This window comes from Carcharhinus amblyrhynchos, chromosome 10 (genome assembly GCF_965287045.1).
Source record: "Carcharhinus amblyrhynchos chromosome 10, sCarAmb.v2.hapA, whole genome shotgun sequence".
Classification (NCBI taxonomy): Eukaryota; Metazoa; Chordata; class Chondrichthyes; order Carcharhiniformes; family Carcharhinidae; genus Carcharhinus; species Carcharhinus amblyrhynchos.
In genome coordinates this window covers 69727443-69746013 of record NC_137333.1, presented here as the reverse complement: position 1 = coordinate 69746013, position 18571 = coordinate 69727443, and the positions used below count along the sequence as shown (strand labels likewise).

General features: G+C 44.2%; 1 protein-coding gene across 6 annotated transcripts in view; it reads left to right on the top strand.

The window, feature by feature from the left end:
• Positions 1-18571, top strand: part of cpap (centrosome assembly and centriole elongation protein) — an 80283-nt gene that overhangs the window by 1520 nt on the left and 60192 nt on the right. For all 6 annotated transcript variants that reach the window (XM_080197291.1, XM_080197289.1, XM_080197292.1 and 3 more), the window contains 2 exons: positions 8358-8856; positions 10483-10606. In XM_080197291.1, the coding sequence (XP_080053417.1) occupies positions 8422-8856; positions 10483-10606 (559 nt within the window). In that variant the 5' untranslated portion in view covers positions 8358-8421. The remainder of the gene's footprint in view (positions 1-8357; positions 8857-10482; positions 10607-18571) is intronic.

The window sequence follows — 18571 nt, the reverse complement described above, 5'->3', positions numbered from 1 at the left end:
CCTACCCCTGACATCCGTCCTATAACTACCACCCCTTAATTTAAAGCTATGCCCCCTTGTGCTAGCTTTCTCCATCCGAGGGGGAATTAGTGAGATTTCGCAAGCCCAGGCTAGTCACGAAGGTTACATCCTTTCCTGCAGCATATCAGGTAGACAATGTTGGCTGAGTTGCAAGCGTATCTACTGTGTACCTGTGGATGGTGTTCTCACTTGAGATGACAGCATCTGTGACAATGATCTGGCACATCTTGCAGAGGTTGCTGTGGCAGGGTTGTGTGGTGTCATGTACACTGTCCTCGTGAAGGCTGTACATGCTCTTGCAACTCGGCCAATGTTGTCTACCTGATATGCTGAGGAAAAGATGTCCTGAGGCATGGTACATTGGGGAAACCATGCAGATGCTACGACAATGGATGAATGAACACCGCTCGACAATCACCCAGCAAGAGTGTTCTCTTCCTGTTGGGGAACACTTCAGTGGTCACGGGCCTCTGATCGTCGAGTAAGCGTTCTGCAAGGTGGCTTTCAAGACACACTGCATTGCAGAGTCACTGAGCAGAGACTGATAGCCAAGTTCTGCACACGTGAGGAAGGCCTCAACTGGGATCTTGCCTTCATGGCACGCCATCTGTAACGCCCACGAATTGCCTGGGCTTGCAAAATCTCACTAACTCCCCTGGCTGAAGACAATATACATCTCTTTAACCTGTGCTTAACCCTCTCTCCACTCACATTGTCTGTACCTTTAAGACGATTACCTGTAAAGACCCACATTTCAACCATTATTTTGCAAATTGAGTGTGTGTCTTTATATGCACTGTTTGTGAACAGAACTCCCACTTACCTGATGAAGGAGCAGCACTCTGAAAGCTTGTGGCTTGTGCTAACAAATAAACCTGTTGACTTTAACCTGGTGTTGTGAGACTTCTTGCTGTGACGCAGCAATGCTAATCACTGTGCCAACATGCCACCCTCTGAGCAGGAACTTGCAGTCATCAAGAATCTGATATAGCATGCCGATCTCTAGGATCTATGTGAACAGAGCAGGCAATGTTATTTCCTTAACCAAACTTAACTATTTAATACCAAAACTTGAAAAGAAGCAGGAAAAAGTGGACAGCAACTTTCTGTTTTTTGTGTTTAACTGTGTGTTTAGTGTGTGGCCCCTTAAAGATGCTGTCATAGTAGTGAGTACTGATGGCCTCACTGCCATTTCTACTCCAAGATTGGGATAACAGATGTTATAATAATTCTGCATGCATCCTACATCTGGACCTGACTTTGGAGTTATGGGCTAGGACAATTATCTGGAAATTCAAGGCTGTGCATTATGCTGACACCTGTGAAATTATCTGAACATTGCCTGCAAAAGGTTGCCATTTTCAACATCTGAATTGCAAAAATTGTTATGGATGCTACCATTTTCTCTAAATTGTAGGAAAATTTGTTAAATATGTAAAGATATTTTTATATCTGAAGGAATGTCAGTGCTGAGCTAGGAGACGAAAACGCTACAGTAGGATTCATTTTTAGTTTCTGTAGCAAAGAGCTCCTGCGGGGATAATTGAAATTTTAGTCTCTGAGGACAGGTGAGATTGGGACTGCTGGTTCAAAAATATGAAACCCAGCCACAACAACAACTATTTTCTTTAATATTTAACTATATTTACATTATCAGTTAAGTATCCTGAGATGCTTCACAGAAGGGCAGAACAAATTTGGCTCCAAGCTTCGTAAGAACATAAGAAATAGGAGCAGGAGTAGGCCATCTAGCCCTTCGAGCCTGCCCCGCCATTCAATAAGATCATGGCTGATCTGTCGTGGCTCAGTTCCACTTTCCCGCCCTCTCCCCATAACCCTTAATCCCCTTGCCTATCAAAAACCTATCTACCCGTGTCTTAAATATATTTAGCGAGGCAGCCTCCACCACTTCAACGGGCAGAGAATTCCAGACATTCACCACCCTTTGAGTGAAGAAGTTCCTCCTCAACTCCGTTCTAAACTGCCCCCCCCTTATCTTGAGGCTGTGCCCTCTAGTCCTACTGTCCTTTCTGAGCGGGAAGAGCCTCTCCACCTCTATCCTATCCATCCCATTCATCATCTTATATGTCTGAATGAGATCTCCCCTCATTCTTCTCAACTCTAACGAGTACAAGCCTAGTTTATTCAGCCGCTCCTCATAGTTCAACCCCCTCAACTCCGGTATCAGCCTAGTAAACCTCCTCTGCACTCCCTCCAAGGCCAAAACATCCTTGCGTAAGTGCGGCGACCAAAACTGCCCACAGTACTCCAGCTGCGGCCTCACCAGTGCCCTGTACAGTTGCAGCAAGACCTCCCTACTTCAATCCCCCTCGCTATGAAGGCCAGCATCCCATTTGCCTTCCTGACCACCTGCTGCACCTGCAGGCTGGGTTTTTGCGACCCATGCACAAGGACCCCGAGGTCCCTCTGCACTGTTGCATGCTGCAGTTTTTCGCCATGTAAGTAATAGTCCTTCCTACCAAAGTGGACAACTTCACACTTGCTAACATTAAATTCCATTTGCCAGTTCCTGGCCCATTCGCCCAGCCTATCTAGATCCTTCTGCAGACTTTCCACACCCTCTGCACAATTTGCCGTTCCACCAATCTTGGTGTCATCAGCAAATTTCAACACCATACACTCGGTTCCCTCCTCCAGATCATCTGTATAAATGGTAAATAGCTGAGGCCCCAGCACCGATCCCTGGGGCACTCCACTAGTCACCAGCCGCCAATCCGAATAGCACCCATTGACCCCCACTCTCTGCCCCCTATTTGACAGCCAATCCTCTATCCACGCTAACACCCTACCCCCAACTCCATGCCCCCTAACCTTCTGTAATAACCTCTTGTGTGGCACCTTATCAAACGCCTTCTGAAAATCAAGAAACACCACATCTACCGGCTCTCCTCTATCCACCACCCTAGACACATTCTCATAGAACTCCAATAAATTCGTCAGACACGACTTCCCCTTAACAAAACCGTGCTGCGTCTGCTCTATCAAACAATTCTCCTCAAGATGCCTCGCTATTTTCTCCTTGATCACGGATTCTAGCATTTTACCTACAACAGACGTTAAACTAACTGGCCTATAATTCCCTGCCTTTTGCCTGCCACTCTTCTTAAACAACAGCGTAACATTAGCCGTTTTCCAGTCTTCCGGCACTTCCCCGGAATCCAGCGAGGTTTGGAAAATAATCACCAAGGCATCCACTATCACCTCCGCCATTTCTTTCAGAACCCTTGGATGCATTCCATCCGGTCCTGGGGACTTGTCCACAATCAGTCCCTCCAGTCTGTCGAGCACTGCCTCTCTAGTAACAATAATGTCATTCAGGCCCTCCACTCCTACCATCTTTCCATCGCTAACACCCAGCAAACTATTCACATCCTCCTCCGTGAAGACCGAAACAAAAAAGTTATTCAAGGCCTCGGCCATTTCCCCATCCCCTACCACTAAGTCCCCCCTCTCATCCTCTAAGGGTCCAACGTTCACCCTAGTCAGCCTCTTCCTTTTTATATATTTATAAAAACTCTTACTATCCTTTTGTATATTAAGCGCTAGCCCAGCTTCATAGTTTATCCTACCCTTCTTTATCAACTTCTTCATCATTCTTTGTCGATATTTAAACCTCTCCCAATCCTCCTCTCGCCCACTACTCTTAGCTACTCTAAATGCATCCGCTTTTAATTTAATACTCTCCTTTACCTCCTTCGTTATCAATGGCTGATTATCTCTCCTCCTATGATCCTTTTTAACCATCGGAATAAATTTCTGCTGAGCACCAAGAAAGATCTCCTTAAAGATCCTCCACTGTTCCTCAGCAGACTTACCTTCCAATGTGCTCCCCCGATCAACATTCGCCAATTCCTCTGTCATCCTATCGTACTCCCCTCTGTTCAAACAAAGGACACAGGTCCGGGAACCCACTTTCTCCTCCTCCATCTGCATCAGAAATTCCACCATACAATGATCACTCTTCCCAAGAGGATCCTTCACCACAAGGTCCCTAATTCTACCTGCCTCATTACATAACACCAGATCCAGTTCACAGCTCCCTCGTCAGCTCCAACACACACTGTTCAAGGAAACTATCCCGGCAGCATTCCAAGAACTCTTCCTCAAGCCCACCGCGTCCAGCATGGGTCGACCAATCAATATGTAGATTGAAATCCCCCATAATTATCGCTGTTCCATTCCTGCTCGCCACATTTATTTGCGCGTTAATAGCCCACCCCACCTCCAGAGCATTATTTGGGGGCTTATAGACGACACCCACCAGTGTCTTCCTCCCTTTGCTGTTCCTAATCTCCACCCACAACGATTCCACTTTCTGCTCTTTGGCCCCTATATCAATCCTTACTACCACCTTGATGCTATCCTTAATCAGCAGAGCTACGCCCCCTGGCTTTTCCCTCCCGCCTATCCTTCCTAAACACTTGATACCCCTGTACATTCAGCTCCCAGTCCCTGTCACCCTGCAGCCACGTCTCTGTAATGGCCACTAGATCATATCCATTTGTGCTGATCTGCGCCACCAGCTCATCCACTTTATTCTGAATGCTTCGTGCATTCAGATAAAGTGCCTTCATCCCAGCCTTCACCTGTACCCTATTTGCAGGAACGCCACCAACCTTACTCACGCCCCCTACTCCCTTTATGATTGGGACATCCTTGGCCTCTTCCCGTACCTGTACCCTCTCCTTTACTTTAGACCCTGTAATTTCACCTCCCCTTGCGCGCGCATGTGCGCGCGCGCGCACACACACACACACACACACACACACACACAAAACACCCCCCCCCCCCCCCCATTAGTTTAAAGCCCTATCTACACGATTCGCCAGGATTCTGGTCCCAGCACAGTTCAGACCAACCCCATCCCACCTACCCCAATACTGGTGCCAATGCCCCATAAATTCAAACCCATTCCTCCCACACCAATCCCTGAGCCACCCATTCACTTCCTTAACCTTATCAACCCTACGCCCGTCTGCACACGGTTCAGGCAGTAGTCCAGAGATAACCACCTTGTTGGTTCTACTTTTTAATTCCATTCTCAGCTTTTCATACTCATAGGAGATGTTAGGACAGATTAGCAAATGTTCAAAGAGTATGTCTTAAAGGAGAAGAGAGGCAGAAAGGTTCAGGGTGACAGTGCCAGAGATGGAGCTAAAGTTGCTGAATGTACTGTTGCCAGTATTTGAGTAAATGTAATCAGACTTGCGCAGTGAACAAAACTAGAGGAATGCAAAGTTTTGGGGTGGGAAGGGTGGTTATAAGTCTGAAATAGAGATGCAGAGGGATTTCTAAATGTGAATGAGACCTGCTGGACCAGGAGCCAATGTAAATCGGAGGGAACATTGTTGGGAGTTGATACGAGTCAAGGTAGAGGCATTGGAGTTTCGGATGATGTCAAATTTTTGGAGGGATGGTGGCTGGAAGAATATTGGAATGGCCGCATCCAGAGGTGACAAAAGGCATGGTTTTAAAGCAGATAAGTAATGTCACAGAGGTGAAATAGGCAATCTTTGTGATATTGTGAATATGCAGTCGGAAGCTCACCTCTGAATATCCTTCTGTGAAACATCCCAGGATACTTAATTGATATGTAACTATGTTAAAAAATTAAAGAAAATAGTTATTCTTGTGGCTGGGTTTCAGGTTAGATAGGATGCTAACGTTGTGACTGGTCTAAGGGTTGAAGGGGGCAGTTATTGTTCGGAGGTAGACTGCTCTTCATCAATAAACTATCTGTGTGGAGTTTTGCACATTCTCCCCATGTCTGCATGGGTTTCCTCTGGGTGCTCCGGTTTCCTCCCACAATCTGGAGGACGTGCTGGTTAGGTGCATTGATCCGAACAGGCACCGGAGTGTGGCGGCTAGGCGAATTTCACAGTTACTTCATTGCAGTGTTAATGTAAGCCTTACTTGTGACAAATAAACTGTGTACAAATATTTTAATGATGCTGAACATCTCAAATTTAGGCACAGTTTTAACTTTCGTTTGCTTGGAAACCTAGCCTTAAGGCAATCAGAAAATCTATCAACTGAAGGTAGATGAGAAGGGCTAGGTCCATAGATAAGTATCTTTACAGCACTGCCTGTGAGCCACAGTAATGGCTGTGCCCTGGCCCTGCAGTTCTACAAGCAAACGTATTTCCACTTCTGAAATCCACCTCTCCCTACATTCCAAATCTACTAGCCCTGCAACCTCCTTTTTCTCCCTGCCAAAAACTCCTCTCAATGCGCTCTTAGCTCACTGTTCTATATTCACTGAACACATTGACAAAGGAAGAGCGGTGGACGTGGTTTACATGGACTTCAGCAAGGCGTTTGTTAGGGTCCCCCATGCAAGACTTCTTGAGAAGGTGAGAGGGCATGGGATCCAAGGGGCTTTGGCCTTGTGGATCCAGAGCTGGCTTGCCTGCAGAAGGCAGAGAGTGGTTGTGGATGGGTCTTTTTCCGCATGGAGGTCGGTCACCAGTGGAGCGCCCCAGGGATCTGTTCTAGGACCCTAGCTATTTGTCATTTTCATAAATGACCTGGATGAGGAAGTGGAGATATGGGTTAGTAAGTTTGCCAACAATACGAAGGTTGGTGGTGTGGATAGTCTGGAGGGATGTCAGAAGTTGCAGCGTGATATAGATAGGATGCAAGACTGGGCGGAGAAGTGGCAGATGGGCTTCAACGTGGATAAATGTGTAGTGGTCCATTTTGGCAGGACCAATGGGATGCAGGAGTACAATATCAAGGGTAGGAGTCTTAGCAGTGTAGAGGAGCAGAAAGATCTTGGGGTCCCGGTCCACATGACTCTTAAACCGGCCTCACAGGTGGAGGATGCATTCAAGAAGGTGAATGGTGTACTGGCCTTCATTAATTGAGGATTAAGTTTCGGAGTCAGGAGGTAATGCCGCAACTTTATAAGACCCTTGTCAGACCCCACTTGGAGTACTGTGTGCAGTTCTGGTCACCTCACTACAGGAAGGATGTGGAAGCTATTGAGAGGGTGCAGAGGAGATTTACAAGGATGTTGCCTGGATTGGGAGGCATGCCTTATGAAGAGCTAGGGCTCTTCTCTCTGGAGAGACGAAGGTTGAGAGGCGACCTGATAGAAGTTTATAAAATGTTGAGAGGAATAGATAGGGTGGATTCTCGGAGGCTACTTCCCAGGGCTGAAATGGTCGCTATGAGAGGACATAGGTTTAAGGTGCTGGGGAGCGAGTAGAGAGGAGATGTTAGGGGTAAGTTTTTCACTTAGAGGGTGGTGAGTGAGTGGAATCGGCTGCTGTCGGTGATGGTAGAGGCAAACTTGCTGGGGTCTTTTAAAAGACTTCTGGATGAGTATATGGGATCTAATGGGATTGGGAGTTACAGATAGTTTTATGACTTGGTAGGTATAGATGTGATTGGCGCAACTTGTGGGCCGAAGGGCCTGTTTGTGCTGTAGTGTTCTGTGTTCTATGTTCTTCTCCCCCCGCACCTTGATATTACCCTACTTTTTGAATTCCAGTTGTGCCAGTTGTTTATTATATCCTTGCTATTATATTTCACCATTAAAACAGTCACCTTGACTGCAATTATAATGCGTTATAACCATTACATTGAATCCCATCTGATAATTTTAGGCCTTAAAGTTCAGTTTAGGTGAGTTCTTGGAATTTCAGAATTATTTGGAATGAGCATTCATTTTTAGTACTGATGCTTCACTTTCCATCATTCTCATAGCAAGCTTCTTTTTTCATTTTGAGTAGGTGTTATAGCTTTTCCATGTTCTCAGTTAGAAAATTGCACATTTGATTTGCTGTGGTTAGCTTTATCAAGAACAATATCATCATCAAGGTTTTGACCTTTTAACAAAGCAAAGAACCACCCAGTTCATGTTTCAATTCCTGAACTCCATTCTCTTTCATGGCTGCAGACCTTCTACTGTCCCCAATTTGTAAATAAAGTCTCAGCCAGCCATATAGTTGAACTATTGTCCTATTTGAATAGATTCTCTGATCTCCACATTAACCAAACTAATAAGCAGATCTTGAAGCAGATCACATGGCTCGCTCCACTACTTTTACACTAAATTTAAAGAGATGTTTCAGAATAATACAATCTTATTAACACCTCGCGTTTGTAACAGTCAGTCACCTTTATCCAGTTGTGCTGGGGCTAGCTGGACCATCCCAGATAACAAAATTAAATTTGGTACAGAACAGAGATAGAACTTGTTTGGAGGATTAACTACTTATTGGATAATTTCAGAGCTTTTGGAGGAATTTGGTTTGGATTTTAATCTAATTCTGCCTTTTGAGAGAAGTAACATCTTTTAATTTTTGCAGAATTGTGAAATGCTTGGGACACTAGAGCAATAATTTAAGATTTTTCCATGATCAAAACAATTTGATGGAAAATTTTAAAATGTCTGCAGTAATTAACAACCAAGGACAAAATTTCTTGGCTGAGTGGACGACGAATGTTACTCGTGCAGGAGTAATATTGAATGCTCCTTTTTGCTTCAATGATACCAACACATCGGCTCGTGAATGTAGAAATGCTGATGATTCATTCGTTGCTCAGTTTGTTCCACTTCAGTTCTCAAAAAGCAGCAGTTGCACCAGCATTGATTCTCTTCATGATGAGCCTCTTCTGAATGTGAACATACCAAATGGAAAGGAGAAAACTGCTTTTAATATTAAGAATTCATTGACTTCAAATCTTCACTCAAATATGATACAGCACACATTTTCAAGCCAAAATGGTTTATTATACTGTGAAGCAGTGAAGCAAGCTGAAGAAAAAATCACCTGCAATAATGCTCTCATACAAAGACTTGAACAGGTGTGTACAATAAAGATTTGTGTAATCCATTCTGCACATTGTCATCCAACATAGCAGCTATCTTTGTCAATGGCAAAAGTTGTTTAATTGGAAGTAAATATTTTCTGAATTTTTTGATAACTTTTTTGAATCAATATTGTTATCTTTGGAGTTATAATTAAAGAAAAAGTCATCAACTATAATAAAAGCAAAATACTGTGAATGCTGGAAAAATTCTATGGGTCTGGCAGCATGTGTGAAGAGAGAAACAGAGTTAATATTTCTGGTCCAACATGACTTCTTTGGAGTTGTTAGACCTGCTGAATTTTTCCAGTACTTTCTCTCTTTACTGAAGTCTCTGACTATAATGGCCTGTAACTTCTTGGCTCCCTAGCATTGGATTTGTGGGTACTCCAAAGATGTATTGGAGAATCCCTCTCAGATATTCCTAGGAAAGGATTTGCGTGGCAATTGTTCAGAAGCACTAACTTTTCCTCAACAGTTGAACTGTGCTGGTAATGCTGGTAACCATACAACAAAGTGATTTAAATTCCTAACTTTGGATGGTTCTGTCAGTGTTTCTTTAAAAGTTATTCTGAACAAGTTAGATATAAAACCAGTTCTAACTTCAATGTAACTTGTATATACTGAGACCAGTCTCACATGGACACCTACCAACACAAACACAACTGTCCACTCCAAGGCCAGTTCCCATCCACTTACCTTAGATACTATTGTCGTTGAGACCATTCAAAAACTCATCTGCTTTACGGCAGCCAGTATCTGCCTTTGCTCTGATTCTTTTCGGATGTTGACACTGGACCGGGTACCCACTACACTGGCTGAATCACATCTGGCTCGAATCAGGAAGGTCGGATGAGACAGGCACTGAAGCAAGTTAGCGAAGGTAAGTGAGTGGCAATCTGATGCTGATTGCCACTCCAAGGAATTTGCAGCTCAATATATTTTCAGTGTTTTCTTTATTGATTATGATAATTTCATGCAACAATGTGTTTCTGTTTCCCACCATCTTTCCCAGCCTTCATGTCTTTGAAAGATCCTGTTCCCAATTGAATTGCTTGTAGAAGCTTTGGCTCAGTGGCAGCGTGTGAGATAGAAAGTTGTGGTTTCAAGCCCCACTTCAAAGGCTTGAACACACAATCGCAGCAGAAATTTCAGTTTGGTATTGATGTCTCATTCAAGACCCACCTGCTGCCTCTGGTGGAAGAAAAGGACTTCAGGGCTCTATTGGAAGAAGAGCAGGGGAATTCTTGCTTGTGTCCAGGCCAATATTTCTCCCTCAACAAATATCACTAAAACAGAATAATTGGTTATTTATCTCACTCATACGTGCAAATCGGCCATCATGTTTCCCATTTTGAACAGTTTTGTATTTTAGAAGTATTTCATTAGCCGTAAGGTGGTTTGGTACTTAAACCCATTTAGTTATCATCAAACTGGAAATGTATTCGTATTGGTAAGAGAGGAGTTATTGAAATTTGTTGACACAAGTGAAAAAACTGAGAAAATACAGAATTGAATCAGAATTTTACAAGAGTAGTTGAAATGCTTTATACTTTTAAAAAAGACAGGAACTTGTGGATTTTGCATGTTAAAACACTGATAATTGTGCAATTCCTTATCCAGTTAAGAGAGTGGCAACAGGGAAAACAAGAGCAACTGAAGAAACAACATCAAGAGCAGCTTCAGCGACTGGAGCATGAACAACAGACGCTACTTGGTCTTATCGGTACACAGCAAGGATTTACGGGTATAGAAGTTTGCACGTTTTTTAAAAAAAATGTTTTTGGTTATTTTATTGGTGGATGACGTTCATTGAACGTATCTGTTTGAAAATGGTCACATCATTTAATTGTTGCAAAAACTCACATTTAGTGTTAATGTATGCTATATATAGAGAAAATTAACTTTCAAGAAACAATGGCTGAGGTAGCCAATTGGATACAAAATTGTCTTGATGACGGTCATTTGTTTTTCAAACTGGAGGCCTATGACCAGCAATGTGCCTCAAGGATCGGTGCTGGGTCCACTGTTATTTGTCATTTATGTTATTGATTTGGATGAGAATTTAGGAGGCATGGTTAGTAAGTTTGCAGATGACACCAAGATTGGTGGCATAGTGGACAGAGAAAAAGCCTATCATGGATTGCAATGGGACCTTGATCAATTGGGCCAGTGGGCTGATGAATGGCAAATGGAGTTTAATTTAGATAAATGTGATGCAATGGAGGGAGTGCAGAGGAGGTTTACTAGGCTGATACCAGAGTTGAGGGGATTGAGCTATGAGGAGAGGCTGAATAAACTGGGCTTGTACTCGTTAGAGTTTAGAAGAATGAGGGGAGATCTCATTGAGACGTATAAGATGATGAATGGGATGGATAGGATAGAGGTGGAGAGACTCTTCCCGCTCAAAAAAGACAGTAGGACTAGGGGGCACAGCCTCAAGATAAAGGGGAGGCGGTTTAGAACGGAGTTGAGGAGGAACTTCTTCACTCAAAGGGTGGTGAATCTCTGGAATTCTCTGCCCGTTGAAGTGGTGGAGGCTGCCTCGCTAAATATTTTTAAGAAGCGGGTTGATGGGTTCTTGATAAGAGAGGGGATTAAGGGTTATGGGGAGAGGGCGGGAAAGTGGAACTGAGCCACAACAGATCAGCCATGATCTTATTGAATGGCGGGGCAGGCTCGAAGGGCTAGATGGCCTACTCCTGCTCCTATTTCTTATGTTCTTATGTTCTTATTATTTTGCTGGATTGAGCCAGGGAAGGACTTACTCAGTTAGGGTATTGGGGAGAGTTATAGAACAAAGAGATCTAGGGATACAGGTTCATAGCTGTTTGAAAGTGGAGTCATGGGTGGATAAAATGGTGAAGAAGGCATTCAGCATGTTTTGTTTCATTAGTCAGAATGTTGAATACAGGAGCTGGGGTGGCTTGTTGAAATTATACAAGACATTAGGAAGGCCACACTTGGAAAACTGCGTACAGTTCTGGTCACCCTTTAGAGAAAGGATAGTATTCAACTAGAAAGATTGCAGAAAAGATTTACAAGGATGGGATGGATAGGATAGAGGTGGAAAGACTCTTCCTGCTCAAAAAAGACAGTAGGACTAGGGGGCACAGCCTCAAGATAAAGGGGGGGCGGTTCAGAACGGAGTTGAGGAGGAACTTCTTCACTCAAAGGGTGGTGAATCTCTGGAATTCTCTGCCCGTTGAAGTGGTGGAGGCTGCCTCGCTAAATATTTTTAAGAAGCGGGTTGATGGGTTTTTGATAAGAGAGGGGATTAAGGGTTATGGGGAGAGGGCGGGAAAGTGGAACTGAGCCACGACAGATCAGCCATGATCTTATTGAATGGCGGGGCAGGCTCGAAGGGCCAGATGGCCTACTCCTGCTCCTATTTCTTATGTTCTTATGTTCTTATGTTCAAGGATGCTCCTGGGACTTGATGCCTTGAGTTATAAGGAGAGGCTGGATAGACTGGGACTTTTTTCCCTGGCATGTCAGAGGCTTAGGAGTGACCTTATAGAGGTCTATAAAATAATGAGGAGCATGGATCAGCTAGATAGTCAACACCTCTTCCCAAAGGTAGGGGAATCTAAAACTAGAGGGCACAAGTTTAAGGTGAGAGGGGAAAGGTACAAAAGTGTCCAGAGGGGCAATTTTTTCACACAGGGTGGTGAGTGTCTGTAACAAGCTGCAAGAGCTAGTAGTAGAGGCAGGTATAATTTTGTCTTTTAAAAAGCATTTAGACACTTGCATGGATAAAATTGGCATGGAGGGATATGGGCCATATATGGGCGATTGGGACTAGCTTAGTGTCTAAAGAAAAGGCTGCATGGACAAGTTGGGCGGAAGGGCCTGTTTCCATGCTGTAAACCTCTATGACTCTAATGGGCAATGAAACTCATGAACACTTGTGCACCATGCCAAAACTTGAAAAAAAACCTTTAAAACCTCTGCACACTGAGTCAGTCAGTCTAGGGAAAGTAAATAATTCAAAACAAAAGAGAACTATGATTATAACACATGATACTATCCATAAGGTCACATAAATTAAGAATACAGTTATATATTGCACAAAACATTGAGCGTGACATCTGGCATGCATCCATTGGACCATTATAAATATATCAGCCCATTTAACCAGGCCTGTTAACTTTGTTTAACCATTCCAAACACTGCCACATATCTTTTATCCTTGTCCCTTGTCAAGGTAGCAGCCCAAAAGCTATAAAAAGCATGTTCTCTGGAGTTTTGCCAGTCCTCTCAAAAGGCAACTTTGATGTTTCTCCCTGTGGACTGAGCCTCACCTCCCTGAAGCTGGGTTTCAGAAGTGGATGTGGGAGTCAATGAATTGAGTTGGTTTCAAATTTTTATTTATTTTTGTAGCTTGCTATGTATTGTTTTAAAAAGTCATAAAATTGTACAAAACCTTTTTAATATTACTTCTATTCATGTTTTTCTGAATCAGTGGCATGTAATTTGGGGTATTTACTTGGTCTTTCTCTTTATGGTTGATAACACAAAAACATTGCAGCAGGTTTTACAAAGTGTTGCTTATTTATGAATCAGTTTTTGGACTCTTGAAAATCATAGCTGAAACCTGAGTATAGTACTGCCAGATGTGTTATTTTTTGGGTGAGAAACATTCTAGTATGTGTGCCACATGGCAGCCCTCTGCAGCTGTACAGGGCCACCGTCACACCTGGAGTATTATGTGCCGTTTTCGTCTCCTTGCCTGTAAATGATTTACTTGCTATAGAAGGAATGCAGTGAATGTTCACCAGACTCTCTTCTGGGATGGGAAGATTGGGTCAACTTGGCCTGTGTTCATTGGAGTTTAGAAGAATGAGAGGGAATTTCATTAAAATGTGTAATATTCTGACAGGGTTGGACAGAATGGATGCTGAGATGATGTTTCCTCTGGCTGGAGGGTCTAGAACAAGGAATCACACTCTTAGGGTATGGGATAAGCCATTTAAGACTGACATGAGGAGAAATTTCTTTACTCAGAGGGTGGTGAATTTGTAGAATTCTCTACCATGTAAGGCTGAGGAGGCCAAATCACTGAACACTCTGCTATCCAATGATCACATTGAATGGCAGAGCAGGCCCAGTGGACCAAATGGCCTACTACTCCTCATATTTTCTATGTTTTTATCTTTTGTTTTTATCTTAGTTTGCCTCTCTTGTGTCTCCCTGCTAAGGTTCCCATCTGCCCGCCACTTAAGTTTAAGCCCTCCCCCATTGTAGCAACGAATGCCCTTTTGAAGATATTGGCCCTGGCTTTGCTTGTGCAGGTTCCATGTTTCTCCAGAATTTGAGAACATGAGAACATGAGAAATAGGAGCAGGAGTAGGCCATCTAGCCCTTCGAGCCTGCCCCACCATTCAATAAGATCATGGCTGATCTGAAGTGGATCAGTTCCACTTTCCCACTTTCTCCCTATAACCCTTAATTCCCTTGTCTGTCAAAAACCTATCTACCCGTGACTTAAATATATTTAGCGAGGTAGCATCCACCACTTCAACGGGCAGAGAATTCCAGAGATTCACCACCCTTTGAGTGAAGAAGTTCCTCCAAAACTCTGATCTAAACTGCCCCCCCCCTTATCTTGAGGCTGTGTCCTCTAGTCCCAATCTCTCAGGAATCTAATCCATACACCATCGAGTGGCAGATGTTGTTCCTCTCCAAGAAAAGAAATAAGAATGACCCTGGTAATTATAGGCCAGGTAGTCTTACTTCGGTGGTTGATAAGTCAATGGAAAGGGTCCTGAGAGATAGCATTTATGACCATTTGGAAAGATGCAGTTTAACCCAGGATAGTCAGCATGGTTTCGTGTCCTGCCTCACAAATTTGATTGAATTCTTTGAAAAGGTAACTAATTGTGTGGACGAAGGTAGAGCAGTTGATCCTTACTGGATTTTAGTAAGGCATTTGATAACGTTTCCCATGATACGCGCTTGAAGATAAGGATGTGTGGGATAGGAAATTTGGCCAATTGGATCAGTAACTGGCTGTATCACAGAAGTAGAGATGCTGGCGTTGGACTGGGGTAAACACAGTAAGAAGTCTCAACATCAGGTTAGAGTCCAACCAGTTTAATTGATAGTAATCCCACAAGCTTTTGGAAACAGCGTCCCTTCGTCAGGGGTGTGGAAGGTTCTGATCAGAGAAGGGCATATAAAGTCACACAGTTTACAGAATACGGATTAGAATGCAAGTCTTTACAGCTAACCTGCTATTCAAGTCTTAAAGATGCAGACAATGTGAGTGGAGATAGCATTAGCATAGGTTAAAGAGATGTGTATTGTCTCCAGACAGGACAGTAAGTGAGCTTTTACAAGCCCAGGCAAGTGTCATGGGGATTACAGAGAGTGCGACATGAACCCAAGATCCCGGTTGAGGCTGTGCTCATGTGTGCGGAACTTGGCTATCAGTCTCTGCTCAGCGACTGTGCGCTGTCGTGTGTCGTGAAGGCCACCTTGGAGAACGCTTACCCAAAATCAGAGACCGAATGCCGTAACCGCTGAAGTGTTCGCCAACAGGAAGGGAACAGTCTTGCCTGGTGATTGTCGAGCGATGTTCATTCATCCGTTGTCGTAGCGTCTGCTTGGTCTCCCCAATGTACCATGCTTCAGGACATCTTTTCCTGCTGCATATCAGGTAGACACCGTTGGCTGAGTTGCAAGAGTATGTGCCGTGTACCTGGTGGATGGTGTTATCATGTGAGATGATGTCATCCATCTCGATGATCCGGCATGTCTTGCAGAGGTTGCTGTGGCAGGGTTGTGTGGTATTGTGGTCACTGTTCTCCTGAACGCTGGGTAGTTTGCTGCAAACAACAGTCTGTTTGAGGTTGTGCGGTTGTTTGAAGGCAAGAAGTGGGGGTGTGGGGATGGCCCTGGCGAGATGTTCGACTTCATCAATGATGTGTTGAAGACTCCGGAGAAGATGTCTTAGCTTCTCCGCTCCGGAGAAGTACTGGACTACGAAGGGTACTCTGTCCACCGTATCCCGTGTTTGTCTTCTGAGGAAGTCAGTGTGGTTTTTCACTGTGGCGCGTCGGAATTGTCAATCGATGAGTTAAGCGCCGTATCCTGTTCTTATGAGGGCAAGTTTCAGTGTCTGGAGGTGTCTGTTGCGATCCTTCTCATCTGAGCAGATCCTGTGTACATGGAGGGCTTGTCCATAGGGGATGGCTTCTTTAATGTGTTTAGGGTGGAAGCTGGAGAAGTGAAGCATCGTGAGGTTATCTGTGGGCTTGCGGTATAGTGAGGTGCTGAGGTGACCGACAGATCCACAGTGCAGCAACCGAAGAGGAAAGAGTTCAATTGGACGACTCCGGAAGGAGGAGGAATGAATGAACGTCGCTTGACAATCACCAGGCAAGACTGTTCCCTTCCTGTTGGCGAACACTTCAGCAGTCACGGGCATTCGGTCTCTGATCTTCAGGTAAGCGTTCGCCAAGGTGGCCTTCATGACACATGATAACGCAGAGTCGCTGAGCAGAGACTGATAGCCAAGTTCCGCACATGTGAGCACGGCCTCAACCGGAACTTGGGTTCATGCCTCACTATCTGTAACCCCCATAACTTGCCTGGGCTTGTAAAATTCACTTACTGACCTGTCTGGAGACAATACACATCTCTCTAACCTATGCTAATGCTATCTCCACTCACATTGTCTGCATCTTTAAGGCTTGAATAGCAGGTTAGCTGTAAAGACTTGCATTCTAATCAGTATTCTGTAAACTGTGTGTGACTTTATATGCCCTTCTCTGATCAGAACCTTCCACACACCTGATGAAAGGACATCGTTTCTGGGAGCTTGTGGGATTACAATCAAATAAGCTGGTTGGACTCTAACATGGTGTTGTGACACTTCTTACTGTATCACAGAGGGTAGTGGTGGAAGGAAAATTTTCAGACTGGAGGCCAGTTACCAGCAGTGTACCACAGGGGTCGGTGCTGGGTCCTCTGCTATTTGTGATTTTTAGCAATGATTTGGAAGAGGGGGCTGAAGGGTGGATTAGTAAATTTGCTGATGACACCAAGATTGGTGGAGTATTGGATGAGGTGGAGGGCTCTTGTAGGCTGCAAAGAGACTTTGATAGGATGCAGAGCTGGGCCGAAAAGTAGCAGATGGAGTTTAACCCTGAAAAGTGTGAGGTGATTCATTTTGGTAGGACAAACTTGAATGCAGATTACAGGGTCAGCAGCAGGGTTCTAAGGAATGTGGAGGAACAGAGAGATCTTGAGATTCATATCCACAGATCTCTGAACGTTGCCACTCAAGTGGATAGAGCCGTGAAGAAGGCTTATAGTGTGTTAGCGTTTGTTAAGGAGGGGGGGGTTTGAGTTTAAGAGCTGTGGGGCTATGCTGCAACTATACCGGACGTTAGTGAGACCACATTTGGAATATTGTGTTCAGTTCTGGTCACCTCACTATAAGAAGGATGTGGAAGCATTGGAGAGAGTGCAGAGGAGATTTACCAGGATGCTGCCTGGTTTGGAGGGTAGGCCTTATGAGGAAAGATTGAGGGAGCTGGGGCTTTTCTCTTTGGAGCGGAGGAGGTTGAGAGGTGACTTAATAAAATTATTAAATGAAATTAATTAAATTATTAAATCTTAATAAGATGATGAGAGGGATTGATAGAGTGGACGTACAGAGACTATTTCCTCAGGTGGATGTAGCTGTTACTAGGGGGCATAACTATAAGGTTCATGATGGGAGATAGATTCTTCACTCAGAGTGGTTGGGGTGTGGAATAGACTGCCTACTGTGACACTGGAGTCAGACACTTTAGGAACTTTCAAGCGGTTATTCGACAGGCACATGGAGTACACCAGAATTATAGGGAATGGGATAGCTTGATCTTGGGGTTGGACGTAGCTCAGCACAACATTGAGGGCTAAAGGGCCTGTACTGTGCTGTAATGTTCTATGTTGTATCTCTCCAGCCATACATTCATCCAATCTATTCTCCTATTCCTGATCTTGCAGATTACACTGGAGTGGTCCTGCTTTTTAATTTTGTTCCTACCTCTCTATATTGTGCTTGCTGGATCTCATCCCTCTTAACTATGCCGTTGGTACTGACATGGACCACAACATCTATCTGTTCCCCTTATGATAGAATCCCCTGTCATCATCGTTCTCCTTTTTTCTCCTACATGGACTTGGCTCTCGATGCATCCCGCCAAAAAAACCATATCCCTCAGCAATATCAAAAATGGAAAATCTATTTCAAAGGCAAATGAATCCAGAGGTCTCCTGCACTAGCATTTGAGTGTTTTTATTCTGTCTGGTGGTCAGCCATTCCTTTTCTGTCTGTGCATTCTTTTTATATGTGGTGTGATCACTTCCCTGTACATGTTATTCATGAAGATCTCAGCCTTGTGGATGCTCCAGTGACTCCAGCTGCTGCTCCAGAACTAAATACATTTTGTGTAGCTGCAGCTGGAGATACTTCCTACACATAGTCACCCTGGGCACTGGACGTATCCCTGACTTCCCATGTCGCACAAGAAAATCCCAGGTGGCAAAGTGGCACAGCAATTAGCGCTGCTGCCTCTCAGCGGAGGGACCTTGGTGATTGTGTGGAGTTTGTACATTCTCTGTGTGTGTGTTTTTCCTCTGGTGCTCTGGTTTCCTCCCACAGTCCAAAGATGTGTGGGTTAGGTTTGTTGGCCATGCTAAACTGCCCCTTGTTGTC